Source organism: Anolis carolinensis, chromosome 6 (genome assembly GCF_035594765.1).
Source record: "Anolis carolinensis isolate JA03-04 chromosome 6, rAnoCar3.1.pri, whole genome shotgun sequence".
In the NCBI taxonomy this organism is placed as follows: Eukaryota; Metazoa; Chordata; class Lepidosauria; order Squamata; family Dactyloidae; genus Anolis; species Anolis carolinensis.
This window is the reverse complement of record NC_085846.1, coordinates 34,107,217-34,131,913: the sequence shown is the minus strand read 5'-3', so window position 1 is coordinate 34,131,913 and position 24,697 is coordinate 34,107,217. Positions and strand designations below refer to the sequence as shown.

The window sequence follows — 24,697 nt, the reverse complement described above, 5'->3', positions numbered from 1 at the left end:
CACCATGAACATGTAGCCCAAGCCTTGCCAATGTCCTCCACAAACACCATACTGCCCACTACCCAAGTGAAGGCTTTCATACAAGGACAACTTCCTCCTAGATTTCCGGTTTTTCCTCCACAACAGACATTCCAGCGTTCCTTACTCTCTCCATTGGTATGTAATTTGCATGGCCCTGCCCACTGCCTTTCCCTTAACCCTTTTCTACTCTTTTCTACTCTTTGCATAACAAACAGAGCAGAACTGAGCAGCAACTAAACATACTGGAGGAGTTTGGGGCATTGACTTCACATTATGGAAGTTGTAGTTCACCCTGTATCAAGTCAGAGCTCTGTGACCCTCAGATATAATTGATCTGGACCACATTTGGCACACAGAACCACCATGGCCAACTGAACCTACTGTAGGGGTTTGAAGGGAACTGATTCACTATGGTGGGAGCTGTAGTTCACCTACATCCTGAGACCACAGAGACCCTAATGATGATGCATCTAGAGAGCACACTTGCAGAACATAACAAATTTTAACCACTGATGGAGTTTCAAGGGGTTAACCTGGCATGATATAAGTTGTAGTTCACCCACAACCTTATGCATTTTGTAAAATAAAAGAGTGACTTTTTAAAATAACCCGGGCAACAGCCAATCTCCTTCACTCTCTTCATTTCACGTGACAGTGGGCCACTTCACCTAGCCACAGCCAATCTACATTGTTCCCTTTCTTTTCTGCGTCTGTAGGCCTGTAAGGTGTGGAATTTTTTTTTAGTTCAAACCCCTCTGTTATTTTTAACTGGATAAGTTAGGGTACGTGTGCCAAATTTGGTCCAAATCTATCAAGCCATGTAGTAGTCTTTGTGATACAAACCAACAACAAATAAACATGCATATATCCTTTGATTTTTATAGAGAGATACATATCATATGGATATGCAAAGATTCAAATATCTCTTCACACTGTTCCTTTGTAATGTGTTGCATTGTATTTTAAACACTGCCTTCTCTCCACTTGATTTCTGTGCACCCTCTACTTGGAAGACTTCAGTGGGACTTTTCAGCTCCATGTAGATTCTTCCATAGGATGTTTTGTATCATTCTTACATGGGAATTTCTCCTTTAGTGCATTATAAACTGTTAGGGCTTCAAGCTTTTTCCATGTCCTTGCATCTTCTCTTTCTCACAAACACAGACTTAACGTTGAGAAATCCTACAGTTTGTCTAACTTTCTTTAGACTACTTCCTTCCCTCCCCACGGTAAAAATTGAAGCTGTCTACAAGAAACCAAAAAAAAGTCCAGTATTTTAACATATCTGTTATTGAGTAGTGTACTGTATATGTGTGTACGCCTGCATTGGGGAAGAGGAAATGGAAGCTACATCTACACTGTCCTTCTATGTCACTTTTTATGTTTTAAATTAGTTTTTACTGTTATTATATTGCATCACTTGGTTTTAATGTGTTTATTTGGTTGAAGATGCTGTTTTTACATTTATTTTACTTTGATTATTTGTTTTTTGGGCTTGGCCCTGTGTCAGCCACCCTGAGTCCCTGTGGGGGGAGGCGGGATAGAAAAATAAAGTAGTAGTAGTAGTTATTATTATATAACATCAAGATTATCTTCTTTGAACTGGATTATATGGCAGTTTAGACTCATATAATCCAGTTCAAAACAGATAATGTGGATTATCTGCTTTGATAATCTGGATTGTATGGTGGTGTAGATCCAGGCTATGACAGAAAATACGTTTATTTCAACAAAAGGAGTTCCCGTCTTTGCTTTTCATTATGAACATTGAGGTTCTCCATCCAGACAATGATTTGAACATTCTCATTTCTGTACTTCCAAAATCCTGTCGTTCTGGAAGATCAAAAGCCCTGGATCATTCAAGCATTTTGGGGGACTTCTAACTTTTAAAAAATTAAATGCCATTTTGTACATGGAATTCTCTACATAGGCAGAAGCGACCCCATCACGTTTCCAAACTTAAAGTCATTCAACTAGCTAGAAGGAACAGGGGCATCAATGTTTTGCCATGTGCCTACTCTTCAGAAAGGAATCGCAGCCATTCTCTTCCCAATCCAAGCAACATAGCCCTCACCCACACCACTTGATGGTACTTTTTAAAAAATTACCCTAATATTCTATAGGCATCAAGCACTGTCCTTTATGGACAGCTCAGTCATAAAGTGCACTTCAGAGCACATTACTGTAGTTCAGTTCGCTCTAGGACTTCCTGCACCCACCTACTCATAGCTGAATGACAGCCTAATGATTCTGGAGGAGGACTATATGAAGGTTGCAGAGAGATAATGCACTAATAAAAAGCAGAGAACTCAGATATTTTATGAAAAAAAATAAATGCAGAAAAAACCAAAAACAAGCAGGAGTCCATGTAGCCCTCACTGCTCAACCAAGAACAGAGGCCCTTCCATTACCTTCCTGCCCTGAAAGAGATAGTGGCCAACCAGTATGATGGGATGAATTCCAAAGGTTCTTCGGTGGTCTATCTCACACTACATAGTCATAGCACTATGATTCCACTTAAACTGTCATGGCAACATACTGGGATTTCCAGTTTAGAAGGGGTCATTTAGGATTCTCTGCCGGAGAGCTCTAGTACCTCCTACGAATTCCAAGCTCAAGATCCCATAGAACGTTGCCATGGCATTTAGAGTGAAATCGTAACACCATTACTGTGTAGTGTGAAAGGGCTCCAAGGCTCATCACACAGAAGAGAAAGGATAGATGAGAGCTTGGAAATCAAGGAGCCAAAAATAATGTAGCTATTAGCAAGTAACAGATAAATATTGTTGTTGTTATTGTGTTGTCGAAGGCTTTCATGGCTGGAATCACTAGGTTGTTGTGGTATTTCTGGGCTGTATGGCCATGATCCAGAAGCATTCTCTCCCACATCTATGGCAAGCATCCTCAGAGGTTGTGAGATATATTGGAAAAACTAAACAAGGGAGGTTTATATATCTGTGGAAGGTCCAGGGTGGGAGAAAGAACTCTTCGTCTGTTGGAGGCCAGTGTGAATGTTGTAATTAATCACCTTGATTAGCTTTAATGGCCTTGCTAGCTTCATGTCCTGGCTTAGATGTGGGTGAAATGTCAGGAGAGAATGCTTCTGGAACATGGCCACACAGCCTGGAAAACGCACAACAACCCAGTTGTTATTGTCAAAGAAAGCTTATCAAGGGCACATTTTAACAAGTAAGAATGATGTTCTTCAAGAGGGGTAACAAGTAATATTTTCTAGCCAAAACTAGTATTAAAGGGAATTTTATGAGACATTTTGAGTGGATTTCTCAAATGTAATGCCATTCTCTTATCAGTCCTCCCTCAAAAGGCAATCAACGTAATGCGTCACCCCAATTGGCGTTATCCTCCCAGGAGTTTGTAACGCTGTATTTTGAAAAATAACATTCCAAACTATGGATTTAAGCTTCCCTTCCTTTACTCTGAAAATCGACTCTCCACGAGTGCTTGCTATTGATTTTGTTTGAAATAAATAAACTTCCCACGGTGCTGCCAGGAACTAATTTAATGTAACATACAGTTAGGGCCTAGGGACTCTTTAATAAAACACCCAACAAAGGTAAAATAGAGGCAGAGATTTAACTGGAGCAGATACAAGAAAATATAGAAAGTCCCTGTAGATACAGATAACTGAGTCATCTATGATGGCAGCACAGCGGGTGGCCCTGTAACAACAACAGACAATTTGAAAAGGATGGATTGATTCAAAGAATTGTACGGAGGAGGTCAAAGATTGATTTACATAGCCCTGAGAATGGCGGTCCAGCTAATGCAGCTGTCTTTTCTCAGTTTTCTTATAAAGCCTACATTTTAGGCTTTAGTCAAGTGTATTTTTCCTAGCAGCATGTAATTTGGTTTGAAGAATCTTCCCGGATTGGGTAGACAGAGGAGAATAGTACCATCAAATTTCAGAAAATGTTGCTGAAGAATAGCTGAATTGGAACAGTTTAATTACTGGGTTTGTTTCAATCTAGGGATCTTGCAGTTCCTACTCTTTTCATTTGCATCTAGAAAATACCTTACATTTCTAATTTGAACAATTTATATCCTCCAATAGGGCCTTCGCTTTCTATGGGTTTAAGGACCTAGGATCCCTATGAAAAGGGGAGGGAGTGTAAAAATAAAAAATCCAAGAAAACCTATTTCTAGGATCTTTATGTGACTCTATAGAATTATAGAGTTGGAAAAGACCTCATGGGCCATCCAGTCCAACCCCCTGCCAAAAAGCAGGAAAATCACATTCAACGCATCCCCGGCAGATGGCCATCCAGCCTCTGTTTAAAAGCCTCCAAAGAAGGAGCCTCCACCACTCCAGGGCAGAGAGTTCCACTGTTGAACAGTTCTCACAGTTAGGAAGTTCTTCCTAGTGTTTAGGTGGAATCTCCTTTCCTGTCGTTTGAAGCCACTGTTTTGCATCCTAGTCTCCAGGGCAGCAGAAAACAAGCTTGCTCCCTCCTCCCTGCGACTTCCCCTCACATACAGTAGAGTCTCGCTTATCCAACCTTTGCTTATCAAATGTTCTGTATTATTCAGTGCAGTTTGCCATTTAGTAGTCAATGTTTTTGTAGTCAGATTTTCAATACATCGCAAAGTTTTGGTGCTAAATTTGTAAATACAGTAATTATTACATAACGTTATCATGTATTGAACTGCTTTTTCTGTTGTAAAACATGATATTTTGGTGCTTAATTTGTAAAATCATAACGTAATACGTTTAATAGGCTTTTCCTTTATCCCTCCTTATTATCCAACATTTTCGCTTATCCAACATTCTGCTGGCCCGTTTATGTTGGATAAGTGAGATTCTACTATATTTATACATGGCCATCATGTCTCCTCTCAGCCTTCTCTTCTGCAGGCTAAACATGCTAGTTCTTTAAGCTGCTCCTCCTAGGGCTTGTTGTCCAGGCCTTTGATCATTTTAGTCACCCTCTTCTGGACACATTCCAGCTTGTCAACATCTCCCTTAAGTTTCGGTGCCCAGAATTGGACACAGTATTCCAGGTGTGGTCTGACCAAGGCAGAATAGAGAGATAACATGACTTCCCTTGATCTAGACACTATACTCCTATTTATGCAGGCCAAAATCTCATATAGTTCTCTTCCACCTAGCATTGACCATAAAATCATACAGAAAGACCTAGATTTCCAGAAAATTGTTCTCTCTAAGATTGTGTAGGACAGGGGTCCCCAAACTTTTAAAGCAGAGGGCCGGTCCACAATCTTTCAGACTGTGCAGGGGCCAAATTATCATTTGGAAAAAAAACCGAACAAATTCCTATGCACACATGTCTTCTTTGTAGTGCAAAACAACAACAACAATGAAAGAACAATACGATATTTAAAAATGAAAACAACTGTAACCAACATAAACCTATCAGGATTTCAATGGGAAGTGTGGGCCTGCTTCTGGCCAATGAGATAGTCAAGTTAATTAGGATTGTTGTTGTTGTGTGCCTTCAAGTCATTTCAGACTTTGGGTGAGCCTAAGTCTAAAATTATTTATTTAGTCATTTACTACATTTATTTATTACATTTATATCCCGCTCTTATCACCCTGAAGGGGACTCAGAGCAGTTGTATGTACATACAATATATTATATTATTAGCATAGCACAATTATATATTACTATATTGAACTATACCACTATACTGTAATATTATATGTAATATATAACATATAATTAATATTATTATATGGTATTATTATTAGTATTATATTGTATAAAATTATCATATTATTATCAGTATTATATGTATATACAATATATTATATTATTAAAACTGATATAAAAATATTATATTATAAATGAGGGCGGGGGGCAGGTAAATGACCTTGGAGGGCCGCATCCAGCCCCCGGGCCTTAGTTTGGGGACCCCTGGTGTAGGACTTCCAGTCAGACTTTATGATTAACTTCTGGCAGAAGTTGGCCATAGAGTCCACCTAGAGAACTTACAGATTCCTAGAGAGAACAAATTTTTTTTATTTTTTTAATTAAATATAAAACAGATATACACATAGAAACAGAACTAACAAACATAAAACTAATCTACAGACTTCTCATTCTCTAACTGATGGGTTTTTTAAAATTCTAACTAATCTACTGTCTTTAAGTAATGTTCTGTAATCACACTTCTACAGTTAACAACATACTCCTTGCTCATAAATCCCATGATTGATGAATACCCCTCGTCATTTTTATGGCATATTAATTCATAAATTAATTTCTAGGTGGGCAAACATTTCTCCTTTATCAACCTAATCAATTTGTCCATCTCAATTAGTTTACAAATCTTCATCAGCCGTTATCATCTTCAGACTGGAGAACAAACATCTTAATTCAAACCCGGGGATAATCAAATCCATAAAAGTCCAACACGCAAATGTGGAAGACCGGTTGTATTTTTACAAAGTCAGTGTTATTGCAGGTGGGCCCCCCTTTGGATTGTAAGAATCTGCCATACAAATATCAACATTTCCATGTTATTCTGACATTTGATTGAGGACAAGTGATTGAGCAGCTGCTCCTTGCCAGGCTCAATGCTTGCTAGATAGAGACAGATTTTCAAAAGCGAAGTGGCTATCACCAAGCAGGTTGCTGGCTGCTGCAGAAGACAGCAGGTGGAGACGGGAGCTCTGTATCTATGTGTGTGAATCACGACTGCCTGGATTGTGTTTTCATGTGAAGTCCTGCTATGTGTGTGTGTGTGTGCATGAGAGAGTATGTGTGTATATGAGAGAGCAGAGCTGCTGTGATTCAGTTTTTTGACTTCTCATTTTGGCTTCATCTCTTGAAATCTCTGCCCAGATTTACTCTATATAATAACAAACAGTGAGTGCCTTCCAAAAAGGTTGTAGGCCATTCTGTCTCTCGTTCCTTACAGTTTTTATACCACGAGACAATCTATGACAAAGATAATCAAAATGGGATTCGTATGGTGGTAATAACAACTTGCTGCAGAATGTGGATGTAAAGATTTTCTTGATAATTTTTCATGAATACAGCTTTTAAAGGGCACAACCAACGCTGTGTATTACAGAGCTGCATTGAAGTTAAACTTTGCCAAACACTCACAATAATCACGAGCTTATGAAATCCAATAACTTTTCTTCTAGGACAGGGCTTCTTAAACTCTTGCTCTCAACTCCTTTCCACCAATAATTTTTTTACTCAACAACGGGTATATGGGTATATAAAGTTGGTATAAAAATCAAACATTTACTGATAACAATTCAGCATTTGTGAGGCTTGCTAAACAGGCTGATTTTCATTTCTATGAAGTACAGCTGAAACATTTTCTGCAGAGTCCATTGTAAACATGGCACACGGCTGCCAACAGATTCATGTAAATGTCCAAAAAAGCAACAAACCTTTTACTGTGTCACGTTTTTGTGACCCCAACATTGAGTTAAGGGGATCACATTTGGCCTACAGTATAAGAAACGGTGGTCTAGGAAAAAGAAAAGGCATTTCTTGGTTCAAGAACTTGGGAGAGTTGACTTGGGCAATCACAATGCAACGTGGGAATGCTCCAACAATGCTTAAACTCTGCTATTTGATATTTCTGATATTGGAGGAAGAGAGGTAATCTTTTCTATGACTTTTGGGACAGCATCCCAGGGTATTGAACTACCCATGGAACTTCTCGAATCTATTTTTCACACCCTCCCAAAAGGAAACTATATTAAAACAATGGAAACTATAGTTTAAAATTTGACAACAGGAAAAGGTTGGGGGCCAGGCTTAGCACAGCAAGCTAATTTCTGTGCTGCGAAAAAATCCTGCCAATTAAAAGATTGGCAGTTTGAGCCCAAGATGGGGTTCAACACCCACCATTAGACCCAGTTCACCTGCCCACTTAGCAGATCAGAAGCAGACATGCGAGTAGACAAATGGGTACTGCTTTTAGCAGGGAGGTAATAGAGGCACCCTTAAGGGCATCAATTGGGAGGAAAACTCCTCGGCATGGAAGATGGAGTGACAGCAACTCCCCCTGCCCCCTGCCACGTGGCCGGGTTCAAACACAGCCTTTATGATGCCAGAAATATTTTTGATGTTTGTCCTTGTCCTTGTTAAATGTATAAGTGTATAATTGAATGTTTTCCGTATGTGTGTTCTGTAAGCCGCTCCGAGTCCCCTTCGAAGTGAGAAGAGCAGGGTATAAATACTGTAAATAAATAAATAAAAACTTTATCTGTATAAATGTGTTTAGTAAGCAAAACCTCAGGCTGGCACTTAAAACGTTTTTATTCGCTTGGAGACATGAGTACAGTTTTAAGTAGCTTCATTTCTCTTAAATGGAGAAGAGAGATTGCCTCCCACAGCTTGGCAAAGTTACTTTTACAGTTTACAATTCCCAGACTGCCAGCAGCTGTAGTCCCACAAAGGAACTTTTGTGCCAGCTCTTTTCTTATACTGACTCACAGGCCTTGCTTAACCTCAGCTGTCTGCAGCAATGTCCTCTCTGCAGGCTTCTTGGAACGGCAAAATGTTTTCCTTTGTTTTTTGTCACTATGAAACTTTAATCTGACCGCCAGGTGGGCAGAAAGTATCTTTTGCTGGATCTGTGGAGGAGGTCCCCAATGAATCGGAGAAAGAAGAAACTTTAGCCGAGGAAGAAGAATCCCAGGAGCAGCAGAACCAAGCAGCAGCAGTGGAAGGGGAACAAGGAGACCCACCAATGGCAGGTAATTTGGGGGGGGGGGGGGGTTGGAGATCTATCATTTTCTTGCTTAGTAACCCAGTACAAACATATAGTGATGCCTAGATATCTGCTGTGGTTTGGTTCCAGGGCCCCCATAGATACCAAAATCCATGGATGTCCATGATATACAGTAAAATAGTGTGATTTCAATAAAATGGCAAAATCGTTGGGCGGGGGGGGGGGGTTGTTTGAATATTTTCAAGCTGTGAATGATTTAATCCATGGGGTGCAGTATCCATGGATAATGTCGGCTGACCGTACCTCAGTTAACAAAACAGGTATATCCTGGGCTTTTCTTCCTTAACAGAAACTTTGAGACCAGAGGTCAAAAGAACTGAGGAGCATATCAGCATGTTTCTGGAAACTTTTAATTCAAAACTAACAATGTCTGCATGTCACATGAAACTACCAGGCCAGGAAAGCCTTGCATAAATAAGCTGAAACATTTTGAGTCTTCTTAAGAAAATTTGAAAATTTTCAGAGGACATCCAAGGGTTTTTTCTTTCTTTCAATAGCCTCTGCTTCTCTTATGATTTTCATTTTGGGTGGCAGAATCTAAAGATCTGTGTTTATGCAACTTGTCGGGAGCTGGTGGGGCAGGCCAATCTGATTTCCCCCTTTTTTGGTTTTGTTCTTGCTATTTACACAGTAAAAGAATATGGAGAAGCCATTTACCTTGTATGTAAAATTCAAATCGCTCTTATTTCAAAGTAAATTTTCCCACTAAAATACATTGAAATGCTATTAATCTATTCCGGCTGCCCGAATCCCCCGCCTTTTTTTATTATGTGTCTTTAAATAAGAAAATGTACTTTATAAATAACAAATAATGTATAAAGACACATTCACATGTAACAATAAAAAGAAAGATCAACTTGAAAATGGGAGAAGCATGAAGTTGCAGTAAGGAAGTACAAGAGGCTGAAGCATCATTTTCTTCATACTGTACTCCAGGGGTCCCCAAACTAAGGCCCGGGGGCCAGATGCGGCCCTCCGGGGTCATTTACCTGGCCCCCGCCCTCAGTTTTATAATAGAATATATTGTATATACATATAATATTGATAATCTATATATATAAAAGAGTGATGGCATCAGGGCAGCGGACAAAACAACAAAACTACAGGCCCCCCAACCTTGAAATTTGACAACACAACCCATCATCCACGGCTCTAGGTTGATACAACAAAAAGAAAAGAAAAATAAAGTCCTAATTAGAGGGAGAGCAATAATTGTTTTTATCCAGTTGTTGCCAGTTACAAGGCTAAATTCCACCCACTTGGTCTCCTAGCAACCCACTCAGCCCAGGGGACAGGCACAAGAGTTTGGAGAGACCCCTAAGGGCCATCCAGCCCAACCCTTTCTACTATGCAGCAGGACACAATCCAAGCATTCGGAACACATGGACAACGTATAAATACTATACAATACTACACAGGGACATAGACCCCCTCTACCCTCACCACTTTCACAGTACACAAACAACCAAATGCATACTAAACATAAGGACAACCATACAACAGACATTCAATACCACCACTACCTCAACAAGTTCTCACCAACACCACCAGACAACGCCACAGCAACGCGTGGCCGGGCATAGCTAGTAATATTATAATATAATACAATATAACACTAATAATAATACCATATAATAATATTAATTATATATTCTATATTACATATAATATTACTAATAATATTACAGTATAGTGGTATAGTTCAATATAGTAATACATAATGCTAATATTGTGCTATGCCAATAATATAATATAATTTGTAAGCCACTCTGAGTCCCCTTTGGGGTGAGAAGGGTGTGATACAAATGTAGTAAATAAATGCAGTAAATAAATAATTAATAAATAAATACATTTTAGACTTAGGCTCGCCCAAAGTTTGAAATGACTTGAAGGCACGCAACAACAACCCTAATTAACTTGACTATCTCATTGGCCAGAAGCAGGAGTACACTTCCCATTGAAATCCTGATAAATGTATGTTGGTTAAAATTATTTTTATTTTTTAATATTGTATTGTTCTTTCATTGTTGTTGTTATTGTTTTTGCACTACAAATAAGACATGTGCAGTGTGCATCGGAATTTGTTTGTTTGTTTTCTTCAAATGATAATCCGGCCCCTCAACAGTCTGAAGGATTGTGGACCGGCCCTCGGCTTAAAAAGTTTGAGGACCCCTGCTGTACTCATTCCAGCCTCCTTCCCGTCCTCTCATGCTCTCTCTCCCTCTCTGTCTTCATGAAGCCAAACAGACCAGGAATAAAAACCACACAAAATCAACTAACCCAAAGTTCCTCAAAGTGGACAAGAGCAAAGCAGACAGCAATCTCCCAAAGTGGACAAGAGCACAAGGCACAGAGGCTTGAGGCACGGAAGCTGCTCCCTTGAAACCCTAAAACCCTGTACTTTGGTGCTAACGCTCCCTCTGACACTAACACTCCCTCTTAACTCAAAATGCTGCCCATATGTCAAAGAGAAACCTGGGCTGACCAACAGCTCTTAACTGAAGAGCTTCCCAACTTAAGCGCACTTTAAGTCTTGGTTCTACTGTATAAAGAGCTCCCTACTAAAGCAGCTGAAGTGGTCTTCACTCTTTCTATAGCAGAACTTGGTTCTGTTCCTTACTCCATCTAGAATGGGATGTAGCAGAAACAGAATTTATATTTTGAAATTAATAGTGAATTGGAAGATCCAGGTTTCAGATCCAGCTTTAGGCCAGTCAGTCTCACTCAACCAGATCTACCTAATAGGAATGTTGTATGGATAAAATGGAAAGGGAGAGTGCCACATATACTGCCTTGAATTCATCTGCACAAAAGATTTATGAAAAAATCATCAGCTTCTTAATGTGGTGTGTCTTATTTGTTCCTTCTAACCTTTTTGTGGTCTGGATAGGGTAGGAGACACAGTAAAGGAATCTAGAATGGAGTTGTATTTAATGGCAACCATCTCACTCTTCCGAACCTAGGACTGTGCAAGGCTAAATTACATACTTAACATGTTTACAAAGCAGTTTTGAGTGTTATGGTTCCAAATCAATGAACCATAAGAAACATTGTCAAAGGTAGAGTATCTTTCCAATTGAAATTTCAATATCTCAATGGAATGGTGGTTCTAAGTTCTTCTTGAAAGCAAATCATTATATTGAAGTCATTAAATACATGTTTTCATTTGTTGAGATTCAAATATGCTAAATTTGAAGAGAATATGTTCAAAGTGTGTTTTCTCCCTTCCTCTCCTGGTGTAGATCATGTCATGGAAGTGAGCCACTCCAGTTGGGAAGAGAGACCTCCTCATGCTGTTAACCTGGAAAACCGTTCCTCCCCTCCTCCGATCCATACTACCACCTAGCACAAGAAGCGAAGGGTTGAGCTGGGAGCTGTCCTCTTGATGGAGAACTCTCATTTTTCACCAAGCCACATCAGATTGTTTCCTTTAACAACTATTTTTCTCTTTTACCCTACTTTCTGTTCCAAATTTGTCTTTCTTTTGGCAGTGTTTGGTTTGTGTTCAGTGAATTATTTAGTAGAGAGAAAGGGAGGAACGAGGGAAAGGAAGACTGGTGGGTGGAGAAGCTTGGAAGAAAACCTCTATACTCAGAGATAGACTGTCTCTGATGGCCATGAGCTGAAGACAGGTGGTCGAGATGGCTGCATCTACTATGCCTTGCTTGTATGAATCCCAGAAGGGCCCTTCAAGTTCATCACTATGTGAAGAGCTTGACCTAAATCAGAGTAGCATTGCTGGATTGGATATGGGGTGGTTTTTAGAGAGAACCAATACCTTTGTGCAGTTTGACTGAGTTTACTGGGTTGCTGTGAGTCTTTTGGGCTGTATGGCCATGTTCCAGAAGCTTTCTCACCTGACCTTTCACCCACATCTGTGGCATTTGAGGATGCCTGCCACAGATGTGGGCAAAACATCAGGAGTGAAAGCTTCTGGAATATGACCATACAGCCTGAAAGACTCACAGCAACTCAGTGATTCTGGCCATGAAAGCCTTTGCCAATAAATTGACTGAGTTCATCCTGCTCCATGAGCTCATCAGGTTTAAAGGTACAATTTACATCTTTAATTGGCCAATACATTGCTGAAATTGAATTGTCCTTGGGTTTTTTAAAGGCATCTTTTCAATTTAGCAGTGGCATTAAAGAGTTGTGAAATAGGATGCACAGGGAGTACTCAAATTATTCTAAAGCAAAATCATGCTAAGAAAAAAATACACATCCCCATATGTTTTGTATTAAGAGATATATTATGCTTTTACGTGGGTCATGGGGGCAAAGTTTCTATGTTGCTGAATTTTGGTTGTAGCACCAAGATCTGCAGAAGATGGCCACCTATCATCCAATAGAGATATTAGTTTTTAACAGCTCCTTTTATCCATTGAGATCTGAGATTTTGCCACAGTGCTACTTGAGACCAGTGGATACATTCTCATACACATAATTTAGATGCTAACATTCCTCCAAAACAGTTGTACTGCTACCAACAAAAGATGTCTTTTGGATGTCATGGAGTGTGAAATAGGATAGAAGTGGTGGGAAAAGAAAGAAGAGCATTAATATCAGAGGTCATTGTCTCAATCTTTGGTAAAACTCTGTGAATGAGGCAAGGAAATGGCACAATAAAAGCTTCATATGGAACCATTTCTGGCCTGAAGGCATTAGAATTGGGAGAGATGCATTTTGAGAAAGCACGTCGTTCCAGTAACCGGCAACTTGAGACACAGATTGATAAGTTGGAAGAAAGCTCTGCGTGGTCCGTTTCTCTCTTGTATTCTCCCAGATGTTATGTTCCTCTCCTTGAAAGCTGAAAATCAGGATCCAATCAATCTGTACAGTCCAAGTTGTTATTTTTCTCTAAGCCCTTTGACTTCCTACCCACCCCACCCTTCTTCCTGTGTATTGGAAAATGCCTCTTCATGTGCCTCTCTGCTCTATTAAAGCTTTGTAAATAAAAACAGTGTTTAAAGTGTGTTTTATGGAAGTGTAGGTTGGCCACATCATGATGTAAGCCAGCTTGTCCTTATCATGTCAGCTAAGATTTATGTAATCCTGTGGCACTGATTTATTTTTTGGTAGATTATCCAAGAATGCATGAACACAGATGTGAAAGCATATGAGTAGGAGGCATGGTCACTAATTACTCCCAATTGACGGGTTACAGTTCTCACCCTTTTGCATGTTCATTAGAAGCTTAACTCTGGGCACCAAAAAGTAACCCAGCTAAACCAGTTCTCAAATGTCTCTATCAAGATATTGGTTTGTTTTCATGATGAGTACTTCCCACTTGATCAGCAACTCCTGATAGGGCTGGGACAGTCAGTCACAATGACCTTTTCCAATTATATCAAAGTTAGGCAACCAACTTCAGCTGTTGTTGATCTACAATTCACATTAGTCCTAGTCAGTATAGAACAGGTGGTAGTGACGGCTGGTTGGAGATACAATGCAACATCTCTAGGGCTGCAGGCTTTTTACCCATATTCTATGTGATATACTGATGTTTTCAGTTCAAAGAATAAGTGAAAATAGCCTATGCATTATTCCAACATACAGTGCCTGTTTTGAAATAAACATTCTTATCCCACAGCTTATTTAAATCCACTTGTACTAAGACAGTCGTGCCAATTTCATTTGAGAATTAGATTTCACTGATTTTCTAAGTTAACTTGAGTACCTGAATGTTTTCAGAATGAGGCGACATGAAATGTTTGCAAACTCCTGTTCTGAATTGTGAACGTGGGTAACCATGGTAAGAAAATTTACATTTTGAAATTAACATTTCAAAATATCTGCAACAAAGCATGGCACTGTTGCACATCAAAGCAGTTTGCTTATTAGATGTGCAGGCAGCTATATTATGAATCACTCATTTAGCTCTCTTGAAACAAGCACCTTTGGTTTCTTCTATCAGATATGTGATTTTTAGAACTATGTGCCTGCTGGAAATCTGGATTTCCCCCTTAACTTAATCTTCTACTTAATTTCTTCCCAGCTCTACTCTCAGTACACAAAAAAAAAATCTTTCCTTAGAGGGGCAACTCTGTGTTGCTACCAAAACTAGTTTCTTACACCATTTCCCAGCTGGGACCCTGTACACAACGAGTGTCATTGTTACTGCATTTGGAGTTGCTTGCATTCAACTATTTGGCTTTCTACAAGGAAGTGAGTAAAGCTGGTTGGCATCTGCCTCACTGGAGGAGACAAGGGCTGTTCTCATTCCTCTCTTAACTGCTTCAATCATGCCTTTCCTTTTAATTAAGTTTGCCTTATTTCTTGATCCTATCAAGGAGAGCCGGTCAGAGCATGTACCAGCTTGTTCTCATTTAGCCATCACACTGTGCCTTGTAATAAAGTGGCAATAAAGTCCTAAGAATGAAATATAGCCTAATACTGGCTTATTAATTGTTCTCATTATGCAGCACAATCATGGATGGAAGGCAAACTGATGTGTTTCAACTTGCCCATGCCTTTTGTCCATAGGGCAGTGTTTCTTCAATCTGTGGGTCCCCAGTTGTTTTGGCCTACAACTCCCAGAATCCCAGCCAGTTTACCAGCTGTTAGGATTTCTGGGAGTTGAAGGCCAAAACATCTGGGGACCCACAGGTTGAGAACCATTGCCATAGGTGAAAGGAAATGTGTGGGAGTGACAGTGTTACCTGTAACATGCTACTTTTTGATAGGGAGGATATAATGAAGGTACAAACCACATTTCAAGAGCAACATAGTGCGTGTCAAATACTTACTTTAGTAGTGTAATGATGGGAATTGAGTAGAGAATTATAAAACTATACTTACCAAACTATATTTTTAAATAAGGAGGTTGGTGCAGACAATTATGACACCTAAAACAGTTGCTAAACATAGCATATGCCTGTTCAATGTATTTATCTATAGCATCTTCTCCTTAGATAAGTTGGGAGATTCAAAGCATCCTTTCTAGTTTTAGTATTTGGGTTTAAATAGTGGCAGGGGGAGAAATTGACAGCATTGTCCCACCAAATAAGAATTTTGTCCCACAATGATTTTTTTTCTTCAGTCCCTCAATTTCTAGCATTGCAATAACTTTCAACTTCAGTTAAGCACTTAGAAATACATTTTAAACATCCAAAGAAAAGGGGTAAGCAGTATTACCAAGGGGGTGCAAACACAGTAAATGGGAGAGTTTTAGGTATGACCAGTTTCCATTGTCCAGTTTTAGGTATGACCAGTTTCCACTCTCTTCGTGCTAGAGATTTGGGGATTGAAGGAAAGGTTTATGGGATGTGGATGGATATTCCTCTTTGTTGGGGCAGTGCTACCATACATCCATACCTCACAGCTGCATCCCTACTGAGAATGCAGAAATCTCCTGGCATATTTGAAACTTTCCTAGCTAATACAATTTTTTAGTGCATACATATTAGCCAATCCCACTCCTCAAAACATAATCAAGAAATTAAACTGCTCGACCAAGTCACCGAGAAATTATGGTTCTTTCCGGCTCAGCAAACCCACCATATTTGTTCCTGTTTTTGTGGAGGTGTTCTTATATGAGTCATGAACTGGAGGGCAGGAACTCAGTCCTTTGCTATCTCTGTTTCATTTTGTATACTTTTAAAAAGTAGTGGGATTTTCAAAAAATATTTCAATGTGACATTTCTGCGTATATAAAATAATTCACCAATTTACACCAATAATAGAAGCAAAGACAAAGGAAGTCGTATAAAAAGCAAAACATAAATTATAATTTAAACAGCTCCAGAAACTTTAAACAAACACTATTTAATTCACTGCTAACATGGGCTCTCCTAAATGTTCCTTGACTAAAAGTTGTATCATTCCAAATTCAAATGCATAGAAGATTAACTGCATTATAAAACAGTGGAGCCACGGTGGCGCAATGGGTTGAACCTTTAAGCTGGCTGGACTGCTGACCTGTAGGTTGGGTTACTGACTTGAAGGTTACTGGTTTGAATCTGCAAGATGGGATGAGCGTCCATCTGTCAGCTCTAGCTTGTGAGGACATGAGAGAAGCCTCCCAGCTATCACATTCCAGCGTCCCCTGGGCAATATCTCTGTAGATGGCCAATTCTCTCACACCAGAAGTGACTTGAAGCAACTTGCAGTATGTTCTCAAGTCACTTCTGACATGATTTTAAAAAATTAAAAATATATAAACTTACTTTAAATCTCCAGACACAATAAAAAGTCACCCATGTAGATCCTCAAAAAATATTCCAGAATAAAAAAAATCTCAAAACTCACGTTAAGAGCAAAACTCATTTGTGGTTCTACATCCATTATCATGAGATCTGTTACAAAAACAGTCGATGATTTTTTTTTTTAAAGGATAGTATAATCCCCACATCTGCAGAGGCTACATTCCCAAACTTCACATGGATATACAAAACTGCAAATAATAGCATACCAAATTGAAATAAAGGACTTCTGGCCTAAGTACACCAGAGTCATATTCAAGTACCAAGAAAATATCCAAAGAGGACATATTTTGTCAGACATGGATAAGTGAACCCACAGATATCAGCTCTGCAGATATGGGGTTGTCGTACTGTAGATTAGTTATTTGTAATGGTGGCACAGCGGGTTAAACCACTGCTGACCGAAAGGTCGACGATTTGAATCCGGGTAGTGGGGTGAGCTCCTGCTGTTAGCCCCAGCTTCTGCCAACCTAGCAGTTCAAAAACATACAAATGTGAGTAGATCAATTGCTCTGGCGCGAAGGTAACAATGCTCCATGCAGTCATGCTGGCCACATGACCTTGGAGGTGTCTACAGACAATGCTGGCTCTTCAGCTTAGAAATAGAGATGAACACTAACCCCCAGAGTCAGACACAACTAGACTTACTGTCAGGAGAAAACTTTTACCTAACTTAATAAAAAGTCTAGTATATTTTCAAATGCATCCTCCTTTGTAATATCAAAGAACTGTTTTATTAATGGAACATAATTCTTAGAACAAGACTGGGGCAAGCACAAATGGCTTGCTGGCTCCAGGCAACCTGGCTGTTGGTAAGGGATAATGAGTTGGACCTCAGAACGTCTTAAAAGATGGAGATCAATACTTGGCTATTCCAGCCATTTCTTCAGATTGTGGGAAGGTGACTCAAGGTCTACTCCAGCTACTCAAGATGTAGGAGCAAAGGTTTTTGGTACTATAAAGATGTTGGTGTCATAAAAGACTACCACAGTTGTAATGACAGGCACTTCCATGGCTTAGAGTTCACTTCCTCATATGCATGAGAAACGCAATCCTCTTAGTACAGTACATAAAAGCCCATTATATAAAGGTTTATAAACATTAATGACAGAAAAAAACAGAAGCAGGAAATTCCATAACTAAATCAACAGGGAATCTGGTTCCACTGCAAACACTATCACCTTTCTGATGGCATAAGTTTGCATGGTTACACTTTGCAGAAGTGTAAAGTATTACTTCAACCAGCATTTTTATACACATGCTTCCGTGGAAAGGATGACTATAAGCAGTTGCAGGTAAATTAAATGCAAAAAATGGGTGCAGACAGTGATAAATAGTTGTACTTTTTGCGTAACTTCATTGTTTAGTCCACCTGGCCATAAATAGTGATTTATGGCCCCCATAAAACTAGACTGCCAGTCACAAATACTATATTGGGGGGGGGGGGGGGAATACAAACCTTACTGGAAAAGATTTATCATTAGATCCATTCCTGTCTAAATTCATATCCAGGATTGTCACCTGGAGATACTGTTGGCATTAGCAGCCTAGGTTTGTACCCTGCTATGAAATTTGGAAGTACTGCTACTCTTTTGTCCTTAGTGGATAAATTGGTGGATTTTGATATTATTAACCATGTATTCCTCCCACATGGTTTTGTGGACCTGGTATTGAAGGCACTATTCTTCACATCACGTTCTTTGTGGTTAGAATTATTAAAATAATGCAAAAGTAAAAACTGATTTTAAAAAGTAAAGAATATGGGACATAACCAAGACCATTTTATCAGGTTTATCAGTTTGTACAAATGAAAATGCTAGTCTTCTCACTCCTCCTTGCACATATATTGATTTTTGGATATATAATCATAGAATCATAGAATTGGAAGAGACCACATAAGTCATCCAGTCCAACCCCTGCCAAGAAGCAGGAAAATTGCATTCAAAGCATCCCCGACAGATGGACATCCAGCCTCTGTTTAAAAGCCTCCAAAGATGGAGCCTCCACCACACCTCCGGGGCAGAGAGTTCCACTGCTAAATAGCTCTCACAGTTAGGAAGTTCTTCCTAATGTTCAGGTGGAATCTCCTTTCCTGTAATTTGAAGCCATTGTTCCGCGTCCTAGTCTTCAGGGCAGCAGAAAACAAGCTTGCTCCCTCCCTCTCTATGACATCCCCTCACATATTTATACATGGTTATCATGTCTCTTCTCAGCCTTCTCTTCTACAAGCTAAACATGCCCAGCTCTTTAAGCCGCTCCTCATATGGCTTGTTCTCCAGACCCATGACTTATTCTCCAGACCCTTGATTATCATCATTATTATATTATATTAATTATCATTAATTATTAATAATAATAATAGTTACCTGCCTCTCCTTGCAGTTAACACAGACAGATAAAACACAACACTATTAAAATGCATATACAGTACCAAAATACACAAGGATGACCATCACCACTACCAATAAAACCCAGGTTAAAATATACAATTGAAAATTCACTAGGTAGGCCTACCAGAAGAGAAAGGTCTTCAGTTCAAATATGTTAATGTCAATAGAATATTTATTTCGCTAGTCAAGAATCATCAACTCAGTATATCTCATTGTTCTGGATCTGTGATGAGCTATTTGTTATGTTTGTATCAATAAAAATTACAGTACTGCTCTTCAGTGCTTCCTGTAGTCTCTACAGGATTGGCTTTTAACATTGTGGGAGTATTTTTCAGCTTTGGGACAGTACAATTTTATCTCCAATGATGGCATGAGTTTTATACCCAGACAGTAACAACCTGTAGTGGGTGCGTAACATCCAACATCAGGTGCAGATTCTGGATGGAGGATGTTGCATCCAGGCACGGCTTACAGAAACATGTTATACTTGTCCTGAAAACACTGCATTGGCTACCTCTATGCTACTGGGCCAGGTTTAAGATGTTGGTACTTAATTCGAAAAGCCCACAGCTCAGGATCAGAAAGAGACTAATTGACATATGCCTTCCTGTGACAGACGTCACATTAATGGGTTGATCTAGGCGTGTTTAAGACATTTAAGAGCCAGTCCATGGCAGCTCAGAATGCAACCTTTAGTTCGTATCACTTAGCCCCTTCTACATTGCCTTATAAAATCCAGATTATCTGCTTTGAACTGGATTATCTGGCATTGTAGACTCATATAATCTAGTTCAAAGGAGATTATAAGGATTATCTGCTTTGATAATCTGGATTATATGGCAGTGTAGAAGGAGCCTTACCCAATCTCTAGAACTCCCTACCAATATAAAGCATGTATTCATTGAGCATTCTGAGTTCTCAGCACCTATTTATATCTTACATGATGTTGCCTCAAACAGGTTCTTTATACATTGCTTAGATGTTTTAAAGGAATGTAATTCATATACATTGGTAATTAAATACATAAATCTGCCAGCTGAAGTAGTACTTCATGCAACAGATAAAAGTACACAGTGTTCACAGCAGTTAATGCAATGGCAAATATTTATTAAGTCATCAAACTGTCGCAAGATACTGTATTAGTTTTGCTCCAACAGACTAATATGGCTATTTGCCTGGAAATAAATCCTTAGTGAAATGCTCTGGTTTACCAAGTTCACAATGAGATTTTGAATTCCTGCAAAACAAAAATGTTTTTCAATCAAACAGTCAGTTTTGCAAATTACTGTGTTGCACATCCAAGGTGTTTATTAGCCTTTTTGGAGATGATTCTTTCCACTCACTCCATCTTGCTTTCCCAAAGCAGCTTGTAATGATAAAAATAGATCTTAAAACAAAGCCAAAAAGCAACAAAACAATAGTGTTTAAAAAGCAACTGCTCACCAAATAAATTAAGTAGAAATATTTAAAGCCTTTGCAGGAGGTGATCCAAGTCACCTTGTATGAATAGAAAAAAATTGGAGTAGGGGCCCTCTAGCCCCCTAGATATTACAATACTACAGCTCCCATCTGCATTGGCCAGGCTGGCTGAGGCTGATAAGAAACAGAGCCTAAGAACATCTGAAAATTCACAAATTCTTCATATCCAAGAGAAAGCCTTCCAAAGGCTAAGGGCTGCAGCAATAAAACATCTCAATTGGAAAATTATTGCAGTTTGAAACCACTTGAACTGCTTTGGCTCAGGATTATCGAATCCTGGGTGTTGTTGCTTTACAATTACACTAGGTAATACAATTTTTGTTCCTGGATTATACATGTTATTTCCTAATTGGTTCTATCATAAAAACATGGAAAAGGTTTACTAAATAACACTTTGTGTTTGCGAGACATCCTGCAGAATATTTTATGATAATTTTTCAATGACTATCCCATAGACTCTTAACCAAATCAACATAGTTTGTGCCACAAAAACAAAGTTTATGGAGTATAACAACTACTTTCAAAGTAAGTACTGCACAATTAAACAGGAAATAACACTTTCAAACCTGGAACAGAAACTTTTTAAAATTTTGTTACATAGTGTTATTATTCTCTTGCAAAGGATTGTTACCTTGTTGCGCTGCTGGTCTTAAAGAAAAAGAAAACCAAGAAGGTAAGATGATTGCCTGTTGAGACACTGGAAGTAGCCCAAGAAAGAAGGAAAGCAAAAGGAAACAGTGATAGGGGGAAGATATGCCCAATTAAATGCACAATTTCAGAGGTTAGCCAGAAGACATAAGGAACTATTTTTAAACAAGCAATGCATGGAAGTGGAAAATGACAATAGAATAGGAAGGACAAGAGACTTCTTCCAGAAAATTAGAAATATCGGAGGTAATTTTCAGGTAAATATGGGCATGATCAAAAACAAAGATGGCAAGAACTAACAAAAGCTGAAGAGATCAAGAGAAGATCTGATAGGAAGGATAATAATATTGAGGATAGCTTTGACTGTGTGGTGAGGGAATTAGAACCAGACATCCTGAGGTTAAATGGGTCTTAAGAAGCATTGCTACTAACAAGGCAACAGGAGATGACGGGAGCCCAGCTGAACTGTGTAAAATCTTGAAAGATGATGTGTCAAGGTGATGCATGGCATATGCCAACATATATAGAAAACACAAGAATGGCCATCAGATTGGAAAAATCAACTTATATCCCCATATCAATAAAGAGAAACACTAAAGAATGCTCAAACTTTCGTACAGTGGCGCTTATTTCACATACCAGCAAGGTAATGCTAGAGATTCTGCAAGGTAGACTCCAGCAATACATGGAGCGAGAGTTGCCAGATGTACAAGCTGGGTTTAGAAAAGGCAGAGGAACGAGAGACCAAATTACCAATATCCACTGGATAACGGAGGAATGTAGGGAGTCTCAGAAAAACATCTACTTCTGTTTTATTGACTATTCCAAAGCCTTTGACTGTGTGGATCATAAAAAATTGTGGCAAGTTCTTGATGGTATGGGGATACGAAGTCACCTTGTATGTCTCTTGAAGAATCTGTATAACAACTAAGTAGCAACAGTCAGAACACACCACGGAACAGATTGGTTCAAGATTGGGAAAGAAGTACGGCAGGGCTGCATACTCTAACCCTACCTAATCAATTTGTATGCAGAACACATCGTGCGATGTGCGGGGCTTGATGAATCCAAGGCTGGCGTTAAAATTGCTGGAAGAAACATTAACAACCTTAGATATGCAGATACCACTGTGACGGCTGAAAACAAGGAGCTGAGAAGCCTTATAACCAAGGTGAAGGAAAAAAGTGCAAAAGTTGGCTTGCAGTTAAATATAAAAATAACAAGATTGTGGCAACCAGACTGATTGATAACAGGCAAATAGCGGGAGAAAATGTGGAGGCAGTGACAGACTTCGTATTGCTAGGAGCAAATATTATTGCAGAATCAAACTGCAGCCAGGACATCAGAAGACTTGTACTTCTTGGGAGGAAAGCAATGACCAATCTCGATAAAATAGTTAAGACTACAGAAATCACACTGGTAATGAAGGTCTGCATAGTTAAGACAGTGGTATTCCCCGCAGTAACCTATGTATGCAAGAACTGAACCATAAGGAAGACTGAGCAAAGGAAGATAGATGCTTTTGAACTGTGGTGTTGGAGGAAAATTCTGAGAGTGCCTTGCAAGAAGATTAACCAGTTCATACTACAGGAAATAATGCCCAACTGCTCACTGGAGGCAAAGATAAGGAACTTTGGCCACATAATTAGAAGATAGGAAAGCTTGGAGAAGATAATGATGCTCAGGCAAATGGGAGGAAAAAGGAAGAGGGGCCGACCAAGGGCAAGATGGATGGATGTTATCCTTGAAGTGACTGGATTGACCTTGAAGGAACTGGAGATGGCCATGGCCGACAGGGAGCTCTGGCGTGGGCTGATCCAGGAGGTCACGAAGAGTCAGAAGCAACAAATAAACAACAAATTATTATTATTTATACAGGGGACTGGTAGATACCAGATAAATGAGATTTCTATTTGTCCAAGTTACTATTACAAATAGGCCCAATTTATACTGTACTACATACTGTACCATATCATAAACTTTGTATTGCCTTGATATTCACGTTGCAATACACCAGTTAAATGCATATTAAGAAAAGCACAGAACTCAAGTAACACAGTTTTATGGTATAATAAAACCAGCACTATTTACCTGCTGGTTCCTTGAGATTTCCGCTTAAATGTGAGTCTACAAAGAACGAACTCTTCCTATGTGTTGTCAAAGGCTTTCATGGTCGGAATCACCGAGTTGCTGTGAGTTGTACGGGCTGTGTGGCCATGATCCAGAAGCATTCTCTCCTAAAGTTTCGCCCACATCTATGGCAGGCATCTTCAGAGGCTGTGAGGTTTGTTGAAAACTGGGCCCTATATATCTGTGGAATGTCCAGGGTGGGAGAAAGAACTCTTGTCTGTTTGAGGCAAGTGTGAACGTACCAATTCAACAGAAAGGAGGAAACCATGAAAATGAACAAAAACTATCCGTATTAAAAAATACTTCTAAAATCAGGACAGTAAATGAAGAACAACACTCTGAAAACAGGGGAAATCCAGACATGAAACAATAAGGGCCAGCTAACATCTCCCAATAAAGGATTCCCTCAGGCAGGAAGCAAGGCCATTAAATGCTAATGAAGATAATCAATAGCAACATTCCCACTAGCCTCAAACAGACAAGAGTTCTTTCTCACCCTGGACATTCCACAGATACATAAACCCCACTTGCCTAGTTTCCAACAAACCTCAAAACCTCTGAGGATGCCTGCCATAGATGTGAGCAAAACGTCAGGAGAGAATGCTTCTAGAACATGGTCATACAGCCCGGAAAACTCACAGCAACTCTTCCTAGTTCCTTCCACCCACACAAGATTCGAGTAGCTCGCGCACTTTTTCCTTTTAGCCAATCGCAAGTCGCCTCACACAGCAGCCAATCAGCATTCTGATTTCTTTTGGCCACGCGCTCTCGCCCGCCTTCCAGCCAATAGAAACCGATGTACCTCCGGCTCCAGTCGAGGCTTCTCCTACTCTCTCATAACGAGGCCTTCCCTTTCTTCTTAAACCAATCACCGCGTCAGGTTCAATCTCTCGGTAACCAATGAGCGCATGTTACCTGCCTGACACGTTCTTGCTTCGTCTGGGGTTCTAAACCCACCTCCTTTCTTTCCCGCAGCCAATCAGCAACGTACTCAATCGGTTTCATTTCCACCAATGGGCATTCCGTCGAATGTCCTTTCGGCCAATGGGAACTCTCTTCCTGACTCCACCCCTTTTGGAATTGAGAGGA

The 24,697-nt window shown here is 39.5% G+C and overlaps 1 protein-coding gene across 3 annotated transcripts in view; it reads left to right on the top strand.

Moving 5' to 3' along the window:
* Nucleotides 1-13,718, top strand: part of ppp1r1b (protein phosphatase 1 regulatory inhibitor subunit 1B) — an 83,091-nt gene extending 69,373 nt beyond the window's left edge. For all 3 annotated transcript variants that reach the window (XM_062984063.1, XM_062984062.1, XM_062984061.1), the window contains 2 exons: nucleotides 8,576-8,725; nucleotides 12,003-13,718. In XM_062984063.1, coding sequence (XP_062840133.1) covers nucleotides 8,576-8,725; nucleotides 12,003-12,106 — 254 coding nt within the window. In that variant the 3' untranslated portion in view covers nucleotides 12,107-13,718. The remainder of the gene's footprint in view (nucleotides 1-8,575; nucleotides 8,726-12,002) is intronic.
* The last annotated feature ends 10,979 nt before the right edge of the window (nucleotides 13,719-24,697 follow it).